The sequence below is a fragment of the Argentina silus genome (assembly GCF_951799395.1).
Source record: "Argentina silus genome assembly, chromosome: 1".
Lineage (NCBI taxonomy): Eukaryota > Metazoa > Chordata > Actinopteri > Argentiniformes > Argentinidae > Argentina > Argentina silus.
In genome coordinates this window covers 10975173-11001016 of record NC_139655.1, presented here as the reverse complement: position 1 = coordinate 11001016, position 25844 = coordinate 10975173, and the positions used below count along the sequence as shown (strand labels likewise).

Below are 25844 nucleotides of genomic sequence, written 5' to 3'. Positions count from 1 at the left end.
TGTAGAGTCATAAAGGATGTGGTAAACTCGTATCACTCTCTCGATCCTCTCACCGTAAAAGACATGTCTCAGTATCTCACAGAGCCTTGCACAGGTAGGAAACTGCACTGTGTTCTCCTCCTCTTACTGCGGCCATGTGCAGTTGTTGCGGTTGAGGGTTGCAACACTGTTGAAACCAGGAGTGTTGCTTTACTTTAGTAGATGGCGCTTTTCCTTCCTCTAACTGGTTGTTCAGTAAGAAAAAAAAATGTTCAGGCCCAAGCATTACCGTAATGCATTTAAGATGAAGGTGTCAGTTGGGTTACTGCAATCCTTCTGAGAGGCGTTGTTGTAGCCCATGTTTGTTCTAAGAGAGCATGAGTGGATTACTGATAATGACTCTGGATGACCTCTTGTTGGCCCACAACTGCTGCAGTGCCAGGACATAAGGTGGGCCCCTCTCAGTGAACTTGAAAGGGTGTTTAAAAATAGGCTAGGCTATGCTATCATAGACTATTGTAGTATAGCCTACAGTAGGAGTAGGCCAGCTTTATTTTTGTTGAATTTTTTTCAAACCACTTTGGTAAGGTTTAAAAGTCTTAATCAGCCAAGAATTAAAACTGGATGTCTCTGTTTGTTCTCCGAAGACCTTAAACATGGCGACTTTATGCAGCCATGTAAAGTTTGTTCTTCTATTGAACCCCATCTGACCCTATTTGTTGCTTCTGAGAGCCACAGGGTTGTTACTTAATTCTTTGTCTGTGGTAACTGTTATGGAAAATACATTGATAGAACTGTTTTCAGGTTATACACTTTCATATGACTGATACAATTTGTGTAAATACTGTGATTACATTTTCTCTTGCCACACCTCTAAAGTTCTATAGCCATTGTTCTGAGAAGCACTGTATAATTTACCATATGAACAGCGGTGGTTTTGGAGGGAGTGGTGAGGGAGCACAGTAATGGGGGAACAGACATATCTTGCCGATAGGTGTGAAACGCCGATTGATCAGTAAGAAAGTGCCGATTGATCAGTAAGAAAGTCTCCCCATTGTTCATTCTCTCCCGCCCTCTCTCACGTAAGCACAAGTCCATCAGCCGATAGCCTTGGCGGCGCTTACCATTATGTTTAAACTGTATAAAAGACAACCCTGATAATCGCCTCTTCAGACTTGTGCTGAACAGACCCCCGGATCTACGCTGGGCTGCTGTTGCTCTTGTTTGCAAGCAATAAATACCGGACTCAGATATTGTGGCTACTCAGGACTTGTTTCTTGATTCTTACCTCCGAAGAGCTGAAGTACAGAGTGGTAAATCCTAGACTTCCACCACATAACTGAGACCTCATCTCTGAGATTAGCTAGTGTTTGTTGTTGTTGTGTCCTGTGTTAACCTCTTGACTTCCTTAGAGCATAAGCCCCCTCCATGGTCATATCCCCTATGAGGACAGGAGAGGGAGCTTTTTACAGGGTGAACTGAGACGTGGGTGCATTTCCTTGCGATTTGGGTGTTTCAATTGAGTGTTATTGCAGTGTTGACTGATGAAAATTAATTACAGGCTGTTACAACAGGCAGCTACAATTTTAATTCCCAGTCAGGAATATCGCTAAACATGTGTTCACTCATTCTGCATAACTTACAAGCGGTAACACTTAATGTTGTCCCTATACCTGTGTAGTAACACTTTATTTAACCAATTCAACATTGTTTGCATAACACAAGATTGAATTGGTTCAATGGTGGAAATTCACAAGTGACTATGCACAGCACTTTGATGCATAACTCTATGGTTAAAGGTGACATTGGGTAAATATCTCTGTTAAATGTTTCTAGGACGATAGAGAGAGAGATGGTGGGTAGAGAGATGGGGAGGGAGGAAGGATGGTGTGTGCATTTCCTTCCTTTGTTTGACAGGTGTCTGTTGAGCAGATGCAGACAGAAGCAGGGGGGAAGATTGTGCTTCTCTCTTCCCCATCAGGCAGATCAGGTGACTATGGCTTACCTTCTCAGTGGCTCCAGTAAGGCACGCTCCTCCTGTAGCCTTCATCAGGTAAACATGGTTGCACACAGTCTCTTGTTCATTCCTGAAATGCTATGAAGGAGTGGTTGGTCCTCAGATAAAGGATGCTATGTGAAGCTCCTCTCTCTCAGTAGTAGCAGCTTGATGAGGATGGCACACGCTGCTAGACTGAAGTCAGTCCATTCTAGATTTTAATCGGGGGGGGGGGGGGGGGGGGTGGGGGGTGTCTCTGTTTGTTCTGCCAGGCGGCAGGGAAAATAGAGAGCTTTGAGCTGAATGTGACACCCCCTTTGAGCGGTTTGACCTATTCTACCTCCCGTTTTCAATGCGGTGGAGTGGCCTATCACCCTCGTTTAGTCTGCAGCTGCACGATTAGACAGCGGCATGTGTTACTTTACTTTGTGATCCTTTACACATCTGCACGGCATCTTAAATCACTGTGGTGTTGATGTGCAACTCTAGATTGGGGAAACGGTGGGTAGTGGTGGGAGGGGTCGGTGATGACAGTCTATTGTCTGGGAGTGGGCCACACTTATGGTGTTGCACCCCACAGCTCAGGAGAGGAGAATGGAGAGAAGAGTGTAAGCAGGAGGGGTAAGAGTCACAGATACGGAGCGGTTTGAATTGAGAGAGGAGAGGAGAGGAGGGAGGAGAAGGAGTACAGAGACACTCCCCTGCCTCTTTGGCTGCCGTTGTTGCCCAGCCCAAGGAGTGGAGAGCTTGTTGTCTTTGTCTCAGTAAGAGAGCCAGCGCACCAGGAGAGTAAATCAGCTCTTTGTTTTGCGTGGCGCTCCCTATGTTGCCTCCCAGTGTTCATTAATTTAATTAGAGATGGCTGACGGAGATGTGGAAATTGAGGCAGGCAAGGACACGCCGTGAGCTAACACCCTGATGTTCCTCAGTTAAATAAACACCACACACACACACCTGCATTCCCACATACTGTATTCAGAAGTACATGCAGACAATGCACATTTGTACACACAACCTGCACTTCCACACATTTTTACTAAGCCTACCCATACAGGAATGTGTGCAATTTGAGCCCAGTCATGGGCACTAGAAATGGAGGGTCAGTCCTAGGATCACACACAGGCATTCCTTTGATATTATTACAGCACTCCTGGTCTTACACTATTAAAACCGAGAGGAGAGGAGTGGAGGGGTTGGCAGTGGGAGGGGAAGACGTCATTGGAAGACGTCACTTGGGGCTCATGCAGATCATTCAGATGGGTGTATTGAGATGTCTCTGTTGAAGAAGGAATCTTGTCAGCCCTGCATTTGCCCTACAATCCTGCTGAAACACACACTCCAGGTCATTTTGCTCTACATATTTGTTTAAGATTATGTTGTAGGCCCATCTCACCACCAGCTGCAGAGACATTAGATGTTACACAGCCTCCCTCAGGGTCTCAACTACAACCTTACCCGCTGAACATTCAATCTTATTAGCCGTGGCCAATATACTGTATGTCTACTACACCAAGTTACTCAGCAGCACCCACTCCTTTACCCATCAGTGAAGCTGCATAGCCACACCCGTTTCTGTTGAAGCTTTTGCCCCACTCATGGAGAGCTAGTATCAGCTGCCCTAAATCTAGAACGGATTGTGTTCAATGTGTTCATTGTTATAAACAGCAACACTGTGTGGATCACGCTGGTAAACTTTGCATCCTAGTTTGATAGCCTTTGGCCACAACACAGGAGTCTTGTGATCCACATCACAAACAGCTAGGCCTAGTGCATACAGTTTGTTTACCAATTCTGAAAGGGTGATTTGCATAGTTTACATGTTAGGACGGTTTAGTCTACTTTGGAAATATTTTCCGCCGTAGATAGAAGACCCATTTCTTCAGGCTACGTCTTAACTGTCCCTCCTAAAGACCTCTTCATCCCCACTACCCCCCTGTACAAGTTTCTCTACTGTAAATAAATTAATAATAATAAAAAATAAATCTTCTTTTTAGTGTTGTGACTGCCAATAGCCCCTGGTCCTAGCATAGATTACTTTTTCTTATGATGACTGATGGGTAGATGATTCACTTACTTAGACAAACATATTTGTTGTAAGTTGCTAAATCTGCTAAATGCCATAAATGTATATGTAAGTTTTGCATATGACACTATGTATTATAGGGCCATATTTAATAATAAAGCCTATGATGTCTGCACCATCATTTGGCAACACTTTGACCCAGATCCAGGGGGAACTTCAGACATGGATTAAATCACCCCCCTCTCCCTTCTGCCCATCAAACATGTCCATGTTTTTATACTTGTCTAGCTAGATAGCATCCTCCTCTATGCAGTTCTATGGGCAGATAGTCAGAGACTTTGCCATTTGAAATAAAAATGACCCAGCAGTTTGTGCTAAAATATTTTTTTCACTGACTCGGCGTGTGGTTGCCCCCTTTGAGAGGCACTAAGCTAGCCAAATGTGCCTTGCAAAATAAATGAACAACTTCAGCTACTCTAAGGGTGTACTACAAAGTGAGCTTAGGGAGTTAGCGAGCTAACTTAAGCTCCAATTTGAGATTCGCTAACTACCTTTACTTGATATTAAATTACTTTGCAAGAGAAATTTGACAAGCTTGATGTCTGTCAAAGGGGACAACCACCCGACAAATTTTATTACAAACTGTGTCTTGGTAGGGTAATTTTTATTTTGATACATGGCAGTCTCCAACTTTATCTGGCTAGTACTTGTCCAAAAATGTGTTTTTGTCCATACTGGAGGCCTTAATCTTGTATTTGATCATCACACACACTGTCTTATCAGCTCTTCCAGTAATCTGTTGCTTTGCCATCTTCCTGACAGCTTGTTTCGTCTTTGAGGGGTAACAATAGATAATCGCTGGACACCACTGTCGAGGAAACCAGCCCCCTCTGAATTTATGAAGGAGGATATTGTAGGATAAACTGTAAACTGTCTGTTGGCAGTGATCATGTTGAATAATACTGAACAATAGTTACTTTTAGCTGTTATTTACTCATGTGAGTAGCACACAATTGATGGGAAGAGGGTTGAACCTGTGCCCTTGACCCTTGATTTGTCCTCAAGGATACCACCAATCTTCACTGGAATCACCTAACCTTATCTTACACGATGCTACTTTGGCTTAGGCTATGTTACTGTGGTTTGCCTGTGTTTAGATGTATTGTGCCATATCCATTCAATTAATCTGTAGAAATTAAGAAAATAATTCAGCAATTTCCTTGTGATACTCATCAAGTTTTCTGTGCTCTTTTTAGGTCAACAGGGGAGCATTGCAACTTTGAAGTTGTCAGCTTTGATGCAGTACAGGTAAGGTGGCAGTGTTATTCATTCCTTTTCAACCACATTTTCTTTGAAAATCTAAAATTAAATTTGAGGTGTCTGCCAACAATACGCTGATTATTCTCTTTGTAAAAAACACACCTCAGAATGTGGGGGAAATGTAATATATGTCTGAAAGCACTCAGACCAAGAAGCAGATCACAATGGTACATGGTTTGTTAGTGTGTTTGTCTCCAGGGTCTTGATGGCGATACTCACTGACAGTCAGACTCCTAGACTAGTCCCTCTCAGGCATGATAAGGCTACTCTATTCCTAGTAGACTGAGCTCTCCGGTTCTGTTGTTTTGGCCACATGCCACCCCATAATTATCTAGTTGTATCCATGGAGCTGAGGGCAGATGATTCATATACCGTCATCCTGCATCAATCTCCTGTCATTGTGAGTCAAGCCATTGGACCTCAGGTAGGGATGCACCAATTGACTGGCCATCAATCTGTTGATATTGGCAAAAATTTGCACAATCTGCCGATTTCCTTAATGCCAAGTTATTCAGACCGATGTGGTAACCAATAACGCCAACCAACATGTATTGCACAACTGTTGCCATGTGAATGTGCCCCAAGTAATATTCATGCTCTAAAGCGTATTATTCTTTCTCTCTCCCTCAGTGCACTTAGTCCAAGATGACGGAAGAGGTGATTGTCATCGCCAAGTTTGACTACATGGCCCAGCAGGACCAGGAGCTAGACATCAAGAAGAACGAGCGGCTGTGGCTCCTGGACGACTCCAAGTCTTGGTGGAGGGTCCGCAACGCCACCAACAAAACAGGCTTTGTGCCCTCCAACTATGTGGAGAGGAAAAACAGTGCCAGGAAAGCTTCTATCGTCAAGAACCTCAAAGACACACTAGGTAAAGAACTCAAGGATATCCATAGTCCACTCAATAAAATGCTTCTACAAAGCAAACAAAATTCCACCATATGTTGAAAACATTAAATAAGTAATTAAGTGAATAAAATGTGTATTTCAATATTTCTACAGCAATATTGCTACAAGTCACTAGGCCAATAGCACAGGACTTGGTTTACAGGAGGTCACAAAAAGCAAATTAGTTTGCAACATGTACATGTTTATGCACTGTGTATCTAAATGATGTGCATGGAGCTCTTCACTGTTAACATTTCGAAGTCACTTAAAAGATCCGTGAGCGCAGTTGTTGTCACCTTGATAAAGCAGTGTTTTGCAGTGTCTTGTGGCATCCGACCTAGAGCTTCCTGGTTATCTAGGCCAGCTCTGGCTCGTTTAGATTTTTGACCACAATGTTGCATTGAGACACCCCACAGGAAGGTTGTCCTCAGCATTGTGTATTTACTGTTAGGGCAAGCCACACACAGCTATTTTCTCTCAGAGTTTCTCTTTATTGTGGACCTGAAGGCTACAGTAGCAGCTTGTGCAAGGCGACTCGCATCTTTAGATCTTCCTTTGCATGTTTGAGTCAGGTAAGGAGAGGATTTCTCATGTGAGTAGCTGTAGGATTTTTAATGACCATTTGAAGTTAACCTTAAATGACCTGAGATATGAGCATGTTTTTTGTAAATGTGTTTTTTGCTGGAGGCATGAGCTTCACTAGAATGCATAGGCCTATGCGTGTGTCAGCGTGCGATAACACCTGAAGACCTAATCCTCTCTTCTTGACAAAGTCGAGGTTGGAACTCAAAATGGCACAGGTGTTCTTGGCGCTGTCAACACAACAGTAATATTTCTGGGCACAGTGTTTGCCAAGGGCTCAGTATTGCTTGAAGAACTCTGAGCCAAATGTGCCCCAAATCTGAGCCAAGGTTACTATTCATCTTTGCTTAATACTACGTGATGAGACATCCATGATAATTGGGGTGTGTACGCTGACCCGGACGACATGGATGCCATCTGACTCTTTTATAAAGCCAGTGTACCGCTATTTTATGTCTCCCCATTATTTAACAACAATTTACACAACCGTTCCACTTGGTGCAGTATTGTTTTCTCACATTTATGAATGTCTGTCATCTACTATAGTGCAATATAGTTCAATACTTATAGGCAGTTCCGTGTAAAAGGACCCATGAGGACCAAAATGTGAAATTCATCATAGCATGCAAATGAAAGCTTAAGAGTCTATATTTCTGGGAAATTAAGTCAGAAATACATTTCTCAACCATCTTCCATAAGCAAAAAGAAAAAAGCCAGCAAATCACACATATAGCACAAGTAACCATTGAGAATGATGACATACTGTACATGTTGTACACTTCTACAGAAACAAAAGCAAGGGATTTGTCTGTCATTTAAGACTGCACTAACACACGGTGTTAGATGATTCACTTACTTTAGACAAATGTACTTGTTGTAAGTCGCTTTGGATAAAAGCGTCCGCTAAATGTCAAAAATGTAATGGTGTGGTGTCCCTAAGACAGACTCTTAGAGTCCTTCCAACAGTGGTTGAAGAGAATAATAGAAATTACTTTTTCATTTTGCAGTGAGGATCTCAGAGGCAGATTAGGACCAGATTAGGCCGTGTCCGTGTCTATGTCTGTGTCTGTGTCTGTGTCTGCACATGACAGGCATACGTGTATATTTTTGCTGGGGTTATAATGAAGGAAAATACATTGAGAACTACAAATGTAATTTGATTTATATAAATAACAAGTTTAAAAGGCAGATTTATGTTTCTTGTGTTTTGTGAGTTTGATCAATTAGGCCTACACTTTTTAATGTTGCATATAGAAGTTGATCAAATAGTTAGGTCTGTCAAAGTTAACACATTATTTCCTGTGCTTACATAATGTGCATTATTTCTCCAGTTTGTACCATAGTTGTATTTTTGCTGAGCGTGCACATCCAATTACGACATGCAATAAGATGAAGTGTGCACAACCGTGCGGCATTTAGCTAAGGGGTTTTCGAAGCTGCTGCCGTGTTTTTTGATGATCAGCCTCAGCAAGGCACTGCACAGATTCACTGATGTTGATCAACAATCGGTGGTTATTTCTTGCAGCAAGTGATTTGTAGATCAGTGATTCTGCACAGCGCCTCAAACAGATCATCAAACAGGGAGGCTCTCTTGGAAAGAAACAGACCTGCAAGCTGTGCGCGGTCCAGGGCAGATGCTCTAAGGGTAGTGGGCCTTTACTGGCCTAGTCTTGCTGCAGCAATTGTTTTATGTGCACTGATATACTGTAGGCCTAGAGTTTTTGTCATAGGCTGAAGAGATTTGACAGTTAGACAAGCTCCTATAGTACAATTCAATCAGAAACAACTTATTCCCTTTGAATTTGTGTTGTTGTTGCAACTCTCAGATGAGAACATCCATGCATCGATCCCCATTGTATATAGTAGTTTGTTATGTTGAAAATAAAAAATAAAAAAAGAAGAAAATAGTCCCAAAAGTCATGTTACTGTGGAATTGCACTTATACCTTTCCTGCTGAAACACGCCCGCCATGTCCTCATGTCACCTTTACCAATCCAGGCTCATCAGATCAGTGAGAATAAGGACTTAGTATGCAAGGATGTCTAGCCACAGCCAGTGGCTGTTGTTTGCTTGTCCACTTCACATAACAAAAGTGTGTGTCATAGTGGAGAAGAGAGGAGGCCTTTCTTCTCTGGGTCACTTTGATGTGTAGATGTTGTCCTGGACCGGGCTTTGAGGGGGAAACCTTGGCACCAGAACCAGCTCTGCCCGGCACAGAGGACCCCAGTGCTGTGCGGAAGGAGATGTTTTGCTCCTGATAAAGGTGGTGTAATTTTGTAACACACTATTTAGAGTGCGCCAACACGCATGAATAGAGCCTTCCTGTTTTCGGCATGATCTAAAGTGTATGTGTCTGTGTGTGTGTGGACGGTGGATGGGTAGGTGACAGCTGAGGTAATGGTAAAGTCTTTGTGCTGTAATACTCTCATAAGAGTACTAGAACAACAGGAAGAGGTCTCAGCTACGCTGAAATGTAGCCCATTTGCCTACAGTGCAAACAAAGGACTGAAAGGGCTCTGTTGTGGTTGAATGCAAAACTGAATGTACAGTACATCAATTGTCATCTTTTTCATTTATGTCCAGTTAAGCATGCATTTTTTTTAATATTAGTTTTTTGCCTTAATGCACATCATGTTGGCTGGGAGTGTGTGTGTGTGCACGAACATGTGCCTGTTTTCAGGGGCCACAGCTGTGAGACTCCTCACCTGTCGCTGCCCTCATAGATCACATGACCCCAGGTGAGCAACTGTCCGGGTGCACAGACTGTCACACCAATGGCCAGCTGCTCTCGCTGTGGCCCCACTTCTCACAGAGAGGCACAACAACACGTCAACTACAACAATATCCTCAACTCTATCCTTTCACACCCCTAGAACCACATCTGTTTTAGGGTTCATGAAAAGGCAATGTGGAAATGACTATTAGAGACAAAGTGATATATTGAAAATTATCACATTACATATCACTAGGCCAAAAATACCACTGAAATGTGATTGAGACACTCCGATTTTCAAGTGGAAAGATGGATTTTTTTAAAGCGTATCAACTTACTTAGCTTACTAAGTAACTGGGTGTGGGATGCTGTCAGTGGCAAATAAGTGTGTCATGAGATGAGCTGTGCGCAGATGGTGCGTTTGTGTGTAGGGTGAGGATTCCTGTTTCCTGGGTTTGTTGTATGTTATGAGGGCGTCTCTACAGGCAACTGGGATCATGTGACAATGACTCACTCATACATCGACACAAATTCCAATGCATCACATTGGAAAGGCCCTTCTCACTTCTCATTTAGGCCCCGAGTGGTGATGAAATGGTGGCTCGCTCCCCCCTTCTCTCTCTCTCTCTCTCTCTCTCTCTCTCTCTCTCTCTCTCTCTCTCTCTCTCTCTCACACACACGCCTGGAGGCCCAGCTCAGCCTGTTACTCTCTGCAAGGTCTTCACTCTCCACAGTCTGAGTAGAGGCCTCTCTCCCTTCTCCCATTGGCTGAGGCAGGTCACATGGGCAGGGAGTGGGCTAGCCGCCCTATTCTTTGGGTGTTCACATGGAATAACTCGGCAGCTGCCTGCAGTGGGAAGAGCGGAGAGGCCGGGGAGGGAGAGAAACAGAGAGAGAGAGAGAGCGCCCAAAATGGACATGGCCAACCTCTTCAAACATTTCTTCCGTGAGTTTTACTTTCCTTGTCTTTTCCTTCCTCCAACGCTTTTCTGGAAGTGTTTTGGTTAGTTTCACACTAAACTGGCTTTTGTTTGGGAAGTATTGTGGAGTTCTTTTGAGTAAGAAGTTCAAAGAAGTCATTTTTTCCCCCTCTCTGACTTTGTAGGAGGAAGGGCTGTCAAGAAAAAAAACGTCCTTTTCTCACTCTGATTCTTAGCTGGAGTTTGGTTTAGGGAGTGCTGCATGTGTCCTGTAGTTTGTGTGAAGTAGATTGTGGGAGGAAAGCCGTGTTGGCTGTGAGAGAGTGTCTTCACAGCTTTGGGCTCCGTCTGTTTTAGAAGCTGCAAAAACTGGGCGGATATGAGTCTGAAAGCCTGCTGCTGAAGCCTGTAATTGCCCAGCATTCACACACATTTGAGTCCCAACCATGTACACAGTGTGTAATCCTACTCCATTTTCTCCATTTGTACTCTGGGGTGAGCTGCATTTCGCCAGATTTAGAAAAAACTATTAGGCTAGGCTAGACTAGCAGGTTTCAGTAATGCTACACTAATGCTGGGGGGGGGGGGTCTGTTTAGCCTAGCACTGGGAGGGTCCCTCCCTGGGATCTCCCCTGTAATGAGTTACAGTTGGGGGACGAGGGGTTTCATGTAGAACACTGCGGTCATTGTGTCAGTGGGACTGTGCTGATTTATGGGACTGGGGCTCATATCTGCTCAGTCGGTTATCAGAGGAATGTCATTACTGAGCAGTTCCACAGCTCACAGATACTTTACTGCCACACTTTTTCAAAGGACCTGACGTGCTTGCATTTTGTAATCACACAGTAACTGTAACTGTTGAGTAATGACCCCCCCCCCCCCCTCTCTCTCGTGTGTGTGTGTGTGTTTCTGCTCCTCAGGCTAGGCTAAGTTGTAGTGAGAGGGATATAGAGAGAGTTACAGGATGTGAAGAGGCTCTTAAAAACATTAGTGACAAGCTAACAGACCTGTTAGCTGTGTAAAGTGAAGAGCCGTTAGGCACCAGTGTTTCACTCTCGTTCTGTTTTCCTGTCTTTCGGCCTCCCCAGTGAGCGGAAGCTCTAATTTGGGACACATTTCTCTCAGCTCTCCTGAGGAGGGGAACAGAAGGAAGTGAGCAGTTGGAAGGAAGTTGAATCATTGTGGACGACTGCATGTCTGCCTGTTGGTCTTTCTGTCTTGTTGTCACGCTCTCTCCCTTCATATCCATCTCTTTGTCGCTCTTCCTCTGAAAAACATGCATGCATGCGCACGCTCGCGCACACAGCAAATAGGCGGGATGAAGTAATTTGGCTGGGTGTAATCAAATAGACATTGGAATAGCTATGCAAAGTATGTCTATTTAAACAGTAAAAAAAAAAAAAAAAAAAACTTTTTGTTTGCAGTGTCGTCCCTACTCTGTTTTTGCAGTTTAAGCTCCTGACTTGGGACAAAGCTAGCCAGAGAGCATTGCATAAGAGGAAGTGATGGCCGGCCTTGTTGAAGGGTAGCCAGCCTCATAAACACATTAGGATAGTGGAAACATCCACAGGACCCTTTGTTTGCTGGATACTGAAGGTCACAACTGTAGCACTCTCTGGACAGGTAACCTGAACCCCAGGGAGGTTAATCCGTTGACCAGCAAACGTTCTGGCCTCAGATGTTTGAGGCAAGACAAAACAATTTTGTTCCCTTTTCTAATACTCAGAAATGCACCCAGAAGAAGTACACTGCTGACAGTACAAGAGTTTTTAGATAATTTATTTTCTAATTTGGCTCTATCCTTGTTTGTATGTTCCCATAGCAAGCACACTGTTATATGGCCTATGATGGAACCAGTGAACACTCCCAGAGACAGAAAGTCCCGGGCAGTAAAAGCAAACCCTGAGTGCTCTCCTCTCTTCTCCTTCATAGAGTGACTGATGTTTGGGTGTCTTTTGATGTCTTTGACGGCTTGAGTTGAAAGAGTGCTCTGCGTTTCCTGCACTACTATCAACCAGCCACGTTAGCACTGCCTTGATTGAGGCTGCAGGCTTTTTAAAGGCTCACACACACACACACACACACACACACAGTTTAGCCCACTCTATAAACACCATACAGAGAGAGCCGTATGGCAGTGTAACCATGTTGTGTCCCATCTGGTTGCATGTGTGTTTGACACATGGTTGCTAGAGCATGAGTTTGCACTGACATGGTCCCAGAGCACCCCCAGAGAGACTGGCTTGTGTAGTCTGTCTGGGTAACTGTCACTGTTGTTGTTGTCCCATCTTTTCCACCTTGGTCTTTGCAGTTGACTGAAAATCTTTCAAAGAGAACGTGCCAGACTGTGTTAAACTGTGTGGCAGTGCTCAAGCTAAGAGTAGTGATAACCCGGGCCCAGAGTTGTTCCTGGTACAGCCATGTCTGGATCAATAAGCACTTAGGCTACAGTTATTTGCTGATTGCCATTTGCTGAATGAATCCAAGTTAATGTGGATGTTGACTAAATTAGAGCCTGCATAAGGAGCAAGGACACTCTTGGAAATGTTTAGATTTCTAGCATTTCTAGAAAACTATTTTGCCATCTATGAACAAAGGGATGTTCTGAAGCCGCTTGGCGTATCTTAGATTGCCAGACGCGGGTGTTGTATGCAGAGGAAGAGGCCTGAAATGGAGGGAAGTGGAGGGGTCGTGAGGGCCCTGGTAGACAAAGGACATCTAGCCAGCATAGGGAGGGTAGTATTAAAACAGTTGACAGTTCCTGTCTCTCACTGTTCACTATCCAGACCAGAGAGCACTTTCTTCTCCCCACGCTGTGCTGTTTCATCAGCCAAAAAGTGAAGTATTTTGGGGGAAAATAAACATAAATGAGCCTTCACCTCCCTCCTCTCTGATTTATAGCCATCTGATGCAACATCGCTTCCTTCCTTAGCATCGTCCGCTGAGGAAACACACAGGAAAGGGCTTTTGACGTAGAGAAGAAAAAGAGAACCTCACACAATGTACTCATTTTTGAGAGAGAGAGAGAGAACTGGGAATTGATTTTTTCAACCTGATGAACAATTGTTTTGCAGTGATTGGATCCACTTGCCATTTTGTCTGTGGGATTATAAAAGTAAAATATAGTATCACTCCCTGTCTCTGTTATTATTGGAGAACTGCTCTTTGAGAGCCTTGCATAGTTCACTGATGAATTGGTTCACCCTGAAATGAATTTGAACTTGTAACTCAGGAGGCTTCCTATCTTCGACAGCCAGGCTGAACATGTCTTCCATTAGGGCTGCCTAGGAGAGCTAGAGTTAGCAAACCAGTGCTTTGACAAGCTCAGGCACGTCCACTCCACACACAGCCAGATGCCCTGGATAACACCCCTTATCTTCTTCCAATGTCATCTCTCTATCACTGTAGAGGATGCAAATTACAATTCACCTTCATTACCATGGCTTCGATTGAACAGCCAGGCAAATGGTGTGGTCATGGGTTCCATGCTTGTTTAATGCAAACTTGTGAAGCAGTCATTTGAATACTGCAGGAAACACATTGATGCCCAGAGTGATAAGTAGGCCAATATACCCGGGAAGGAAAACCTTATAGGGGCACGCACACGTGGGTAAAAAGTGTTTTATTTTTTATGGAGTTGACCTTTGACCTTTGTGAGTTAACTAGGTCATCTCTAACAGCGCACATGTACATATCCTGGGGCTTGCACCTGCAAGTGTGTGTTTGAAGCTGAGTGTATTCTCGCTGGTTTTGTATACCGTAGTACTATGTTGCTATGCTTAGTAAGCTAATGCAATGGTCTGTCCAAAGGCAATCCATTTCAAATTACATTTCCAATTTCAGTATTTTTTTTTATTATTTTGTTTTAATCTTAATTCCTAGGCTGTGTAGTCCAATTGATTGTTCCTTTGTCAGTGCCAGGCTATTGTAGATGTTGGGTTTTGGACCAGTTTTGAAGCTTAGCACAGGAGTTAAAATGCTGTGACTAATGATAAGGTCTACCTGGAAACAGTCTTAACTCATGAAGCGACCATGAAATTGCCTCTCCAGACACCTTTCTGGGGACAATCACAACTGTGGTGAAATGGATTTAGTAAAGCATGACATGTGAGTCATGCCCTCACAGTTGAAAAACACACACACACACACACACACACACACACACACACACACACACACACACAAAAGCCCCCAAGACTGTCACAGTGACTACACCCAGCCTCCCTGTATAATTTCAGAAGGCTGACTTGATTACGCAAACAACAGTCCTGAGGCCCCATACGCCTTAAAATGCATATGTAATCACTTATTCACAGACAGGCACTGCTTGGTTCTGTTACTGAGGAGGCTGGGTCAAAATCAGCTTCATCACATTAGCCTTCCTGTGGTCAGTCATAGCTACGTCAGATTACTTTGAGTGGCGTGTCAAATTGTAACGTCTCAGATGTGGTTCTAATTGGGAGCAAAATGGCTGAACAGGCTGTTTTTGCTGTGTCATTCTGGGCCTTACAGTGTAGCCTGTAGGGCTTAGGCTGTGTAATGCAAGAGTAGGCCGCGTTTTCACAGGGAGTGGGCAGCGCTCACGTTCTCACCAAACTGTGTGTTTCGTACGGCAGTCTGAACACACCAGGCTGCCAAGTAGAAATTCCTGTCCGGTAACACCATTTTCCACAGCGCTGCCAAAGCTGAGCTACATGGCGGAGAGGCCAGGGGTCCCTGGACCCTGCCCATTTGGCCGGACAGAGAGGCAGGGTGACAGGGCAGAATCCTCCACAGTGCTAGTGGACCCACCCTAAATCGCACCCATGTCCCTGTCGCTCCTCCGCCTGTTGTTTTGTGTGTGTGTGTGTGTATAATACACAATAGGCTTGGTGGGTTTTCTGTCTGAGGTTGATGTGATGTTCATCATTTTCCTGAAGCCTGTAGTGTTGCATCGTCAGTAACAACATGGAGACAGGCCTACTCATCCCCCTACTCTTCCATTGGTTAGCCTGTTAGCAAACCGACAGGCAGGCCTTAACCACTGTTGATACACTGTCATTAAATAAGCACCTACATTGATATTAGAACACTGCAGTCATCTAATCTTTTCAATCTCGAGAGAGAGGGAGGAAGAGAATTCTTGCTCTCTCCCTCCCCAGGCTGAGAAGCCTGGTGAGGCTGGAGATGTCAAGGGTGAGGTGATTAGAGCAATGCGATTAGCGGCAGTGAAATGTGACTGGGGCTTTTCCCTGCAGAGTCAGAGGGAACAGCTCGTTTCACAGGAGTGCAGAGGAGCTACTGTACCTAGCAAGGACAGCCTAGGCTGTATGACCTCGCTGCCAAAACATATGTCTGGACACGTTTGGATCTCAGTTATTGTGCTTGTATCAGACCAGCTTTGTATTTTGCCTTTTTTGAGCAACTAATCCCAAGGAATTGAGCTGGAAGGGGGTAGGTTAGTAGTGTAGGAGAGCAGTGTTATTTACCTCACCCTCCCTCCCCCATGTTTCAACACAACCTCTAATGCCTATTATCGTTTCTTGGTATTTGCCTGGGAATTTTTTTCCCCCCTTCTTTGTGACTTTATTTTGCAGTGGAAGCTTGTTTCGCTTCCCTGTAAGTATGATGGTGTGATTCTGTGGTCTTAACCAGTATTCTCCCTCTTGTAATCCTGTGTCTTAGTCACACAGCCATAGAGCAGAAGTCAATGAACCTGGTGGCTTGTGTTTGGGTAGCTAACATGCTTAAGACTCTCAAGGCAAATATGTTTTTGACTGTACTGTGTATACCTATAGGTATAACATGCATAGATTTAGACCTACTCAAAACAATTTGAGATGGTGGACAAGCAGAGGGATATCTTAAGCTTGTGATGATGTTCAGTATCTGTACACCAGCTGTGTAACTGTGGGTATAGGTTAGTTGTCACACTGGCCCTGATGAGACCTCTCCCCCAGTACGAAGTGAATCCACCCTCAGTAACCATGACAACATGTTTCCTGATTTTTCCCTTCAGGGATCGGGAAGGTGAAGCGGAAAGCAGGGATGAGGGACACGGCCTCCAACGCTGACGCTGACATGTACTCGGATAACGGCGAGCGCCTGTACGACCTCAACCTCCCGGCACTGGTCAAGTTCAGCTACACGGCCGAGCGGGAGGACGAGCTGTCGTTGGTCAAGGGCACCCGAGTGATTGTGATGGAGAAGTGCAGTGATGGCTGGTGGCGTGGTGGCTACCAGGGCCGCTCGGGCTGGTTCCCCTCCAACTACGTGACGGAGGATGCAGACGGGACAGCGGGAGGGGGCATGGGCGGGCAGGGCGACCCGGCAGGCTCGCTAACAGAGAAGCTGGCGGCGGTGGTGATCAGTGCCGCTAACGGCAACCGGGTGCTGCACACAGTGCAGGCGCTCTACCCCTTCAGCTCAGGCAACGACGAGGAGCTGAACTTTGAGAAGGGCGAGGTGATGGAGGTGGTGGAAAAGCCAGAGAATGACCCTGAATGGTGGAAGTGCCGCAAGGGCGACGGCCAGCTGGGCCTGGTGCCCAAGAACTACGTCACCGTGCTGCCCCAGCAGGACTCCACTACCCAAAGCCCCTCGCCTGGCCCCCCGGGGCCACCCACGCCTGACTGTGACTACATCTCGCCTGCGACCAGTGGCCGCTTTGCAGGGAAGCAGTGGTACTACGGCAAGGTGACACGTCACCAAGCAGAGGTGGCCCTCAACCAGAGAGGCTCAGAGGGGGACTTTCTCATCAGAGACAGCGAGTCATCGGTGAGTCACTGGACACATTTCAGCATCTTAACGTTGGTATACATCGTGTGCATTGATTTTGATGTTTAAAAACTCTGTTAATTACTGTTGGTTATGTGTTAGCTTTCCGCTAATTTGAAAGCTTGTGTTGACCCTTTCCCTTTGTCTCCCTCTCTCTCTCTCTCCCACATCTCCTTGTAGCCCAATGACTTCTCCATCTCCCTCAAGGCGCAGGGCAAGAACAAGCATTTCAAGGTGCAGCTGAAGGATAGCATGTACTGCATTGGCCAGCGCAAGTTCAACTCCATGGAGGAGCTGGTGGAACACTACAAAAAGGCACCCATCTTCACCAGCGAGCAAGGAGACAAACTGTACCTGGTCAAGGCCCTGGCCGCCTCCTGATCACACACACTTACATTCGCATATGCACACACACACACTCACACACACACACACACACACACTCTTACACACACTACCATACAAACTCACACTCAAAGCCTGGAGACTTTACACATCATCAGGACTTATGTGCCGGGAATTGTGAGCATTCCAAGAGGAGATGGGGAGCATGAGTGAACGAGAGAGGAAGCAGTGAGGAAGGAGAACAGGACTATGGACTCCCGAGTGTGGACTCCCGAGTGTGGACTACAGACCTCGTGGTCGAACATTCTAATGTATCCAGATGTGTTTAGGTCATGAACGATGCCATGTATTTCCACGTTGACATCTATTAGATCTACATTTAGTTTTTTTTGTTAATAATATATATATTCTTTTTAACAGTTTCTTTTTAAAATGTGATGTTTTTAACTCTACCCAAACATACCCAACAACAACCCCCACATGAGGCATTTTGGATGTTTTATGTTGTGATCCAGAACATAGCCGAGAGTCGCACATTTCAAAGGAGTTTTGTGTTGTCAACGTCATACAACTGCTATGTTGTGGACAGTAATCCACAATTTTGCTAACTGCTCAATCTAAATAAAAACGAATAAGTGACCAAAATATATTTATTGGTAGGATTTCATTTCCCAAATAGTTAAGGATATTGAAATATACTGTATGTTGGGTCATATGGATTCTATTATTAGGAGAGATCGAGTATCTATCTCTAGACATATTGGAGTTGTCCCTGTTTTATGGTTGAGGCTAGAGGACAGGCGGTGGAACAGCTTCTCTGCATCAGCGGGGCTGACTGTCTCACCTATAGCTGTGTCCATGTCACTTGAATGTCACTGGGTTGAGGCAGTACATGATGTGGTGCTTCCTCCATGTTGCCAAGAGTATGTTTGTATGTATGTATGTATGTGTGTGTCTTTCTTTCTGTGTGTGTGTGGTCATTGCTGATCAGAGACCCAGATACTGTCACTGTATCTTCCTGGTGGTGGCAGAGATTGACAGCCTATGGGTGAGAAGTTAATCAGGGCTCGGGGGCGTGTGAAGTCGAGGCCTTGCTCTCTTTGCAGTTCCACTGCCCCAGGAGACTTCATGTTTCCTCCCCTCATCCCTCTGCCTACCCTACCCGTCTCCTGCTGGAGTGTGATTGACAGCTGAAACCTCCTGGTGTTGCCTCAGGGTCTGTTCTCAGGAGAGAGACAGAGAGCACTGAGGATGCATACTGAGAGAGGTGCAGCTCAACAGCCATATCTCACAGGAGCAGAGGGAGGGCCTGTCCAGGCAGTCCAAAGAGCTGACGTCAGTCGCTAAGGGAAGGGTCACTATGGGGTCACGTGGGTGGGTGAGTGCGAGCCAAGCAAGGAAACGCCTTCTTCCTCTCTCAGACACACACAGGACCTCTCAGTTTTCACAATCTTCCATCAAATGGATATGTGCTTGATTGGTGTGTACTGTATGTGTATAATGATTGCTATCAGTGCTGATGGTACAGTAGCTATCAAAGTCTGGTGCCATGAGTTTGTGTTGTATTTGTGTTTTTGTTCTGTTCTCACTCATCATGTCTCAAGTCTTATGGTGCTTCTTGCTTTCTGTCTTGCCGCTCATTTGATAGGTGTCTTAGTTAACAGGAAGGTGTCTTAGTTAACAGTAAGTGCTCCAATGGGTTTGTGGCACTGCAACATTGGAGATATGGTCATTGCTAGGTTTAGGCGTCTTAAGACAATTCCCAGTACAGCTTTCTGTTCGTAAAGTATAGTTTCGAATATCTTGCTTGAAGATATCAAGATGGTTAGAGGGGTTTGCTCATCACCTAACCTGACATTCCAAGGTTTATCTGTACAGAGGAGGAAGAAAGCCATGCGAGGAGGGAAGACGATATTTTGTTGAGGGAAAACAGACCAGGCAGTATTAAAAGCAGAGTTTGAATGTGAGCAGCAGCAACAGTGAGCTGATCTTCTAGGCTCGGGCGGTTGATTGAGATGGCGTGATGAGTTTCCCGGCTGTGGCGAGTTGGACTGGAGTTTAGAATGAGGAATGGGGATTTCAGAGGAGAAATGGAAAATGACCCCAAAAAAAAAGAGCAGAAAGTGAAGATCCAGAGGAGAGAGCAAGGGGCTAGAGCAGTGACTAAATATCTGGAATAGCAATCCCAATGATAGGGGTGGAGGAAATGGGTGGGGGAGAGGATGAATGGAGGCCAATGCTGATACATCACGGGAGAGGATAGGAGTGGGAGTTTTGGGTTATAGGCCGAGGGTTTTCTTACTAGGGCAAATTCAAGATTAATTTACACAACACTTGAGTAGAAGATGAATAGGTTTGTTCTATGAGTTCCATTTCTATCTGCAATGTTATAGGCTACAGCATTACCTTGAGGCGCCAACTCAGCAAGTCCCAGATGTAAGGAATTACCAGGACATTTTTAACATGTGCCTTCAACGCTTACTGTCAAAACCAAAGGTTTAGTGTCCCTAATGCCACCCTGCCACGGGAGCTTCACCCTACCTTGTCACACCAGTTTATTTGATTAATGCTTTGCATGTACGTCAACCGACTCTGATTAGTGAGCGATGTGTTGGGGTGATTTCCTCAAACCCCGGGTTCTGAAAACTTCCTCATAGAGGTTTTTCCTATCAAGAGAAGTGTTGATTTTGGTGGTCAAGTCCTTTGGTTGAAAATGTGAGTGTAACATTTTGATTTGTATCTTGGAAAATATTAGATGCTAATGTGTGTAGTATCAAGTGACCTTACTATAGCTGATTTAATTAATCTAACTTAAAAAGTAATTAACAGTGAATGCCTACATTTGTGTACATGATTTCCAGCCATGCTGTGCCACACCTTTCAGAGCATAATTCCAGATATGACTTTGCTGAGCAGCTTGGCAGAGCTAGAACATTAATTTCTTCAAGTGGGATCAAATGTGTTTGTTGTGAAGAAATGCTTATGGTATCCAAAGGCACAGCAATGCTGGTATATCTTTAGTCCCCTCCCCACATGTATGAAATGTATTTCATATTTCAACAACAGACGGTGTAAAACATTAACTTCTTGTTGAGCCACTTAAATGTTTGAAAGATTCTTTGATCACACTTCAATGTTTAAATTGTCACTTGAATACGGAACTCTCTCTCTCTCTCTATTGTGTGAACTGGGATCTCTCTCGTCATCAATGGAGGCTGCATGAGCAGAACCTTACTGCTGTACAGAAATGGTTTTATATCTGCTTAAAAAGACATGGGGTCAATTGTAATCAATATCATAAGGAGATTTTTATTATCAGGCTTTCATATCACCTAACATCTGTCTTTCTGGTGTTTTGAGGATGCAAAAGGATTATTAAAGTTCACAAACTGCAAAATAATTGGATATGGTTATTGTATGAATTTACCTAAAATGAGACTGTATTGTTTTAAATAGTATTTTTTCCTGATGACATTCATAGCAAGTGACCCATGATAACTTGGTGCTTTTGTGCTGCTTCCATGTTTGTGTGCCCTAGTCTGTGTGTTCTGTTTTTCTCACTAATGATCTGTGTGTGGGAGAGAGACAGAGAGAGAGAGGGGGGGGGGGGATACAGGCAGTGGAGTGGAATAGGCTGTGCTGTGAACATTAATGTATTGATACTTGTAATACTGTTTTATGGCGGGGGAAATGATCTTCACATGTAATATTTTAGAAGAGTTTATTAGACTGTTCAAAGGAAGTAATAAACCACATAAAGCGATGTTGTCTCTTGTTTATTTTTATTTGCCACATGATATCAACAATCTAATTAAGTATTCAGTGCTTTGAAGATTAATTAGATATTCATACATTCCAGCGGGATTGTTTTTTTTTTTTTCTGCTGCCAACTACTTCACTTTGACATTTTACAAGATAGGTGATATGATTTTATTTAACAAAATTAAAACAACATTCTGGGGGTGGAGCAAGACCAGTTCAGAAAGCCATGCATGCATACTGTTTGGATGAAATTGTCAGCTCCTATTATAATTGCTTCTCAGCTGTCTTTATCCATTGTGAAAGCAGGAGATGCATTACATCTCCTGGCTTTTTGGCCAGATATCTGAAGAGCTGTGGGTGATGCATCCAGAAAAACTTGGCCATGAATCACATTTTCTAAACAGAGTGCATGTTCCTATGAAGAGCCTTCAAAATCCTTGGAAAAAGGGTGCATGCAACCTCTCAGAAGATTCTACAGACCTAGACCTTTTGGAAATTCTTGTGGAATTAAGCTATTGTGGGAGGACAATATTTAGTGATACATAATAGATTAATCTATTATTTTTGGTGGATAGACAGAAATGATTAGTGTGAAATAACATTGTAAGTGTGGTACTACTGTTATGAGTTTCAGTCTTTGTCAAATGTTTTGTTGTGCAGTCACACCACCTGGTGGCCAATTATATTGGCGCATTTTCTTCTGTTGAGGACTGGACTGGTCATGGTAGAGCCCCCCAAAGCACAAATGCAATTACATTAAATAAATCATTATCACATTGTTGTATTTATTCCGATTCCAAAGGCAACTCTAGGGGCGGAGCTAGCCTGTCATGCATGTAGGTGGGCGGTAGCAATGATGGGCCTATAGGCGAGCCACTCAGTACACCTCCATTATAACAAAACACATAATATGACAAATTACCATCAGAAATGTCAAAATATTGACAGGCAAAACAGAAACATAATCTAAACCTTCCTAAAAGAAAGTCAACACTGGATTATCCAGATCAGTGAACTATGTACAGCATGTAGGCCTGACTGAACCTTGTTAACTCTCAAGAAGATCAAACTGAGCAAGGCACTGTGGATTTGGTCACCTTTATTATAGGGTTCGCTTGATGGCTAGTTGACCTATCAATCAGTGGTTCTGAGCAGCTTAACTAAATGATATTTGTTAGCAATGGTCCTTGTATCCACACATATACAGTACCACACACATACTACACTATACAGTGCCATCAAACTGATTATTTGCACCAAGTAAACATGTTTAAATTGCTGAACATGTTTGAATAGCCAATGTCCTTGCATATCAGAATAAACATTACATCAGCAAAAATAGTCTCAGAGCATGCAACACAAAGAGAGTCTGTGTTTTCATTACATAACCTTGAGTCAGTCTAGCCAAGTCTCACGATGGTCTTACAGTAAACGACCCTGGCTTGTTCCGGCATGAGCAACAAGCACAGCAGGGATGTTCTCTTGGGCTTCAGCATTGGTCCCTGTGCCAGAGGGGCAGTTAAGACTATCAGAGTGAAAGGGCTCCTCAAAGCAAATAGTTAAGAGTCAATGGCGATTTGCCTCTTTTTCAGTTTTTCATGATTGAATCAGTTTCTAAAATGCATGATCTGATACAGTATAGTAGATTTACAAAAAAAGTAGTAAGAGTTTATCCTGCATACTAAAAGCCATAGTGCAAATATAAGCACATTTTTCTGTGTGTTTAAGACCACAATGTTTAAGGCTCAAACATTATGAGTGATCAATTGTACTTAGTTTAGCTACTCTCTTGGGCAAGTCTCTTGACTCCATGGTAGAGGCCACGTTAATTAAATATATTTAGAATCATTAATTATTTTCAATGGAGATTATTCAATAGAGTGTGGGATCAGTGAATCCATCCAACTCAGAAATAGAGTCGGTCTGATACGAATGCTGGCAAGTGAGTCATCACCTGCAATCTGATCCACCAGTGAGGCTCCATCGGGTTATAGCGTGTGTATGGACGCCTGGACGTGATGGCGTCCGTGATGTCATCCAAAACAGGAGCAACGTCCTTCTCGCCGCTGTTGCAGTAGGAGCGCATCAGAGCCATGTGCTGCTCAAAGTTGGTCTTCCCATAGTCCTCCTGAACAGCAGGGGGCGCCTCTTTCCACAGCTTGTCTGCTGTGGTGGCCACAATATTTCGAGTCAGGATGCCTGTGGCCACTATGAAGTTCCCAGGTTCGATGATGGAGACTTTGACACCCCAGGACTTCATCTCATAGCGGAGACAGTCAGAGAAGGCCTCCACACCATACTTAGATACACAGTAGGGGGACCGCAGGGCATTGCCCATTCTTCCATACATACTAGCCAGGTTTACCACACGACCTACAATAAGAGTGGTGCTGTTAATACAAATGCATATGTTTCTTTACAACAAAATCATAAGTGGACCTACATTTGATATAAAATGCTGCTCTGATGCTCAAACAGATATTACGGTATAACAAAACTGAAGAAATGCAATATGGAAACAAGAAAAACCATATGACTTTTGAAATGTAGGTAAAGCCTGATATTCAAAGCCTCATAGGTATGCAAGCTTCTAGTCTATAGTCCTTCTGTCTTAAATACAGATCTTTAAACATTCTCTTGATCTTTACTTAACAGTGAAAGACTGATCAGAAAGCTGCTGTCAGTCACTCATTCACAACCAGCTCAGGCCTGCATTTCAAAGAAATCTAAATGTCCCTTTGGCTGGGTATCTCCAGTTAAAACACAACCTGTATTACTCAGTCATCGCTATTTGGGCAGCATTCTGCATTTGTGTTCCATCATAGCATCGTTGATTACTTTTGAAGAGTTTATCTCATGAGTTGTGTTCCTGCTGTACAGTACCATATTCCAGGTACTTACTGGTAAGTATTAGGCGGTTTGAGAGAAGGTATGAAACCTAAAGAACCTGCCCAGTGGTGAGTGTATGTCATTTGTGCTGGAAAATCTTGTCAGTGCATAGATTTCTTGTTTTGCATTGAATATCATTTATGACTAAAATGTAAGATGTAAGTAGCAGTGGTGATGGTTCACCTTTGGCCCTGCGGATGAGGGGCAGGAGGGCCTTGGTGACCCTGATGGTGCCCCAAAGGTTGACCTCTGACACCTGCCTGTATGTCTCCATGGTGGTGAACTCCACCTCCCCAAACGTAGACACACCAGCGTTATTCACCACAGCCCACAGACCTGGATGGATCAAGGCGGGGTGTGACTTGACCTGGAATTCATCTGTTCCTCTTTCACTTCGCATACATTTTGTCTGTGCAAATACACTAACTGACAAACTGAAAGGAACAACATCCATGGAGATCTAATAATTATGGATGGCAGGAACATGAGGTAAGGGTTAGAGGTCTAGTTTGTTAGAGGTCTAGACTTAATTCATGTGTACTGTATGCTGTGAGGACTACCTGGGTGGTGGGCATCAAGTACACACAAAGTGTAGTGAAAGTGTAGATAACAGTTCATGCCTCGCTCGTACCTCGCTCTGAGTCCTCCAGGTTGCCCTTTACATAATCCACAGCATCGTTTACCTGCTCCTCACTGCATACATCCAGCTGGAGCACCTTCATGCGATCTGAGTGCATATCCTCCAGCTCCTTAGCTCCATCACCACCCTGATCCTGACGCGTAGAATCAACTCATCATATCAGCTTTGTCAACAACACTTTCAGGTGCATTCAAACATACAGATTGTATTCAGTTCCTGTCCACTGCCTTCAATAAATGAGCACATTCCATACCTACACATCATCTATTGACACAACACAATGACATAACAAAGCCTTATCATATTTAAAACATTATCTAGACAAACATTCAAACACAAATGATGTGAAACTCATGAACAGTATCAGAGGGTCATTTTGACAGATGGATACAGGATTAATATACTGTATTACCTTTAAAAGGCATCCAGCAAAGACAGTGAAGCCCAGCTTGTGGAGATGTTTGGCCGATGCATGACCAAAACCACTATCACAGCCTGTGATGAACACAGCCTTTCCCTTCACCTACATTTGGAAAGCAATTACATAATATTACCAACAAAAGTGTTAAAAAATGGTGTTAACATTGTGTCAAGATTTAATCTAAATTGAGATTTAGTTGAGAACACTGCTCAACATAATTGGTTTTGACCTGATATGTTCAGTAAATCGTTAAAAGTTCAGCAAATCATTAAAACCAATAGATTACCAAGTGCATAAACAAACTACCATCACTACACAACCTCGAAATAGATAGACAATGAGTCAAGAGCTTAAATGTGCTGTGAAGCACAGGTGAGAGATATCGGTATGGTCATACCTCAACTGATCCTCTGGGAATTCGAGGCGTTGCGACATATACCACAAAAACTAAATACACCAACACTATGCACTCGGTAACACTTGTCTCAGGAAATCCACAACATCGTGCAACGACATTCACCGCTGCTGGAAGTCCGAAACCCAAAACAACCGTCAATAAGACTGAAAATGATACAAGGAGCACCACTCGGACAAGAGGAAGCGAAGCCAT

General features: G+C 43.9%; 2 protein-coding genes across 6 annotated transcripts in view; one reads left to right on the top strand and one right to left on the bottom strand.

Annotated features, from left to right (window-relative positions):
• Positions 1-21126, top strand: part of nck1b (NCK adaptor protein 1b) — a 28167-nt gene extending 7041 nt beyond the window's left edge. For 2 of the 5 annotated variants that reach the window (XM_083675819.1, XM_083675817.1), the window contains exons 2-5: positions 5255-5306; positions 5949-6189; positions 16420-17177; positions 17358-21126. In XM_083675819.1, the coding sequence (XP_083531945.1) occupies positions 5964-6189; positions 16420-17177; positions 17358-17558 (1185 nt within the window). In that variant the 5' untranslated portion in view covers positions 5255-5306; positions 5949-5963 and the 3' untranslated portion in view covers positions 17559-21126. Of the gene's footprint in view, positions 1-336; positions 430-1865; positions 1970-5254; positions 5307-5948; positions 6190-10317; positions 10448-16419; positions 17178-17357 lie in introns of those variants that run through there. The other 3 variants (XM_083675818.1, XM_083675820.1, XM_083675821.1) reach the window with 3 other exon arrangements.
• A 162-nt stretch (positions 21127-21288) lies between these two features.
• On the bottom strand, positions 21289-25844 carry bdh1 (3-hydroxybutyrate dehydrogenase, type 1; the record flags this gene model as incomplete). Its single annotated transcript, XM_083675863.1, has 5 exons — positions 21289-23657; positions 24357-24509; positions 24805-24946; positions 25226-25336; positions 25632-25844. 5 exons carry the CDS (start codon positions 25842-25844, stop codon positions 23191-23193), a joined length of 1086 nt encoding a protein of 361 aa, XP_083531989.1. The 3' UTR covers positions 21289-23190.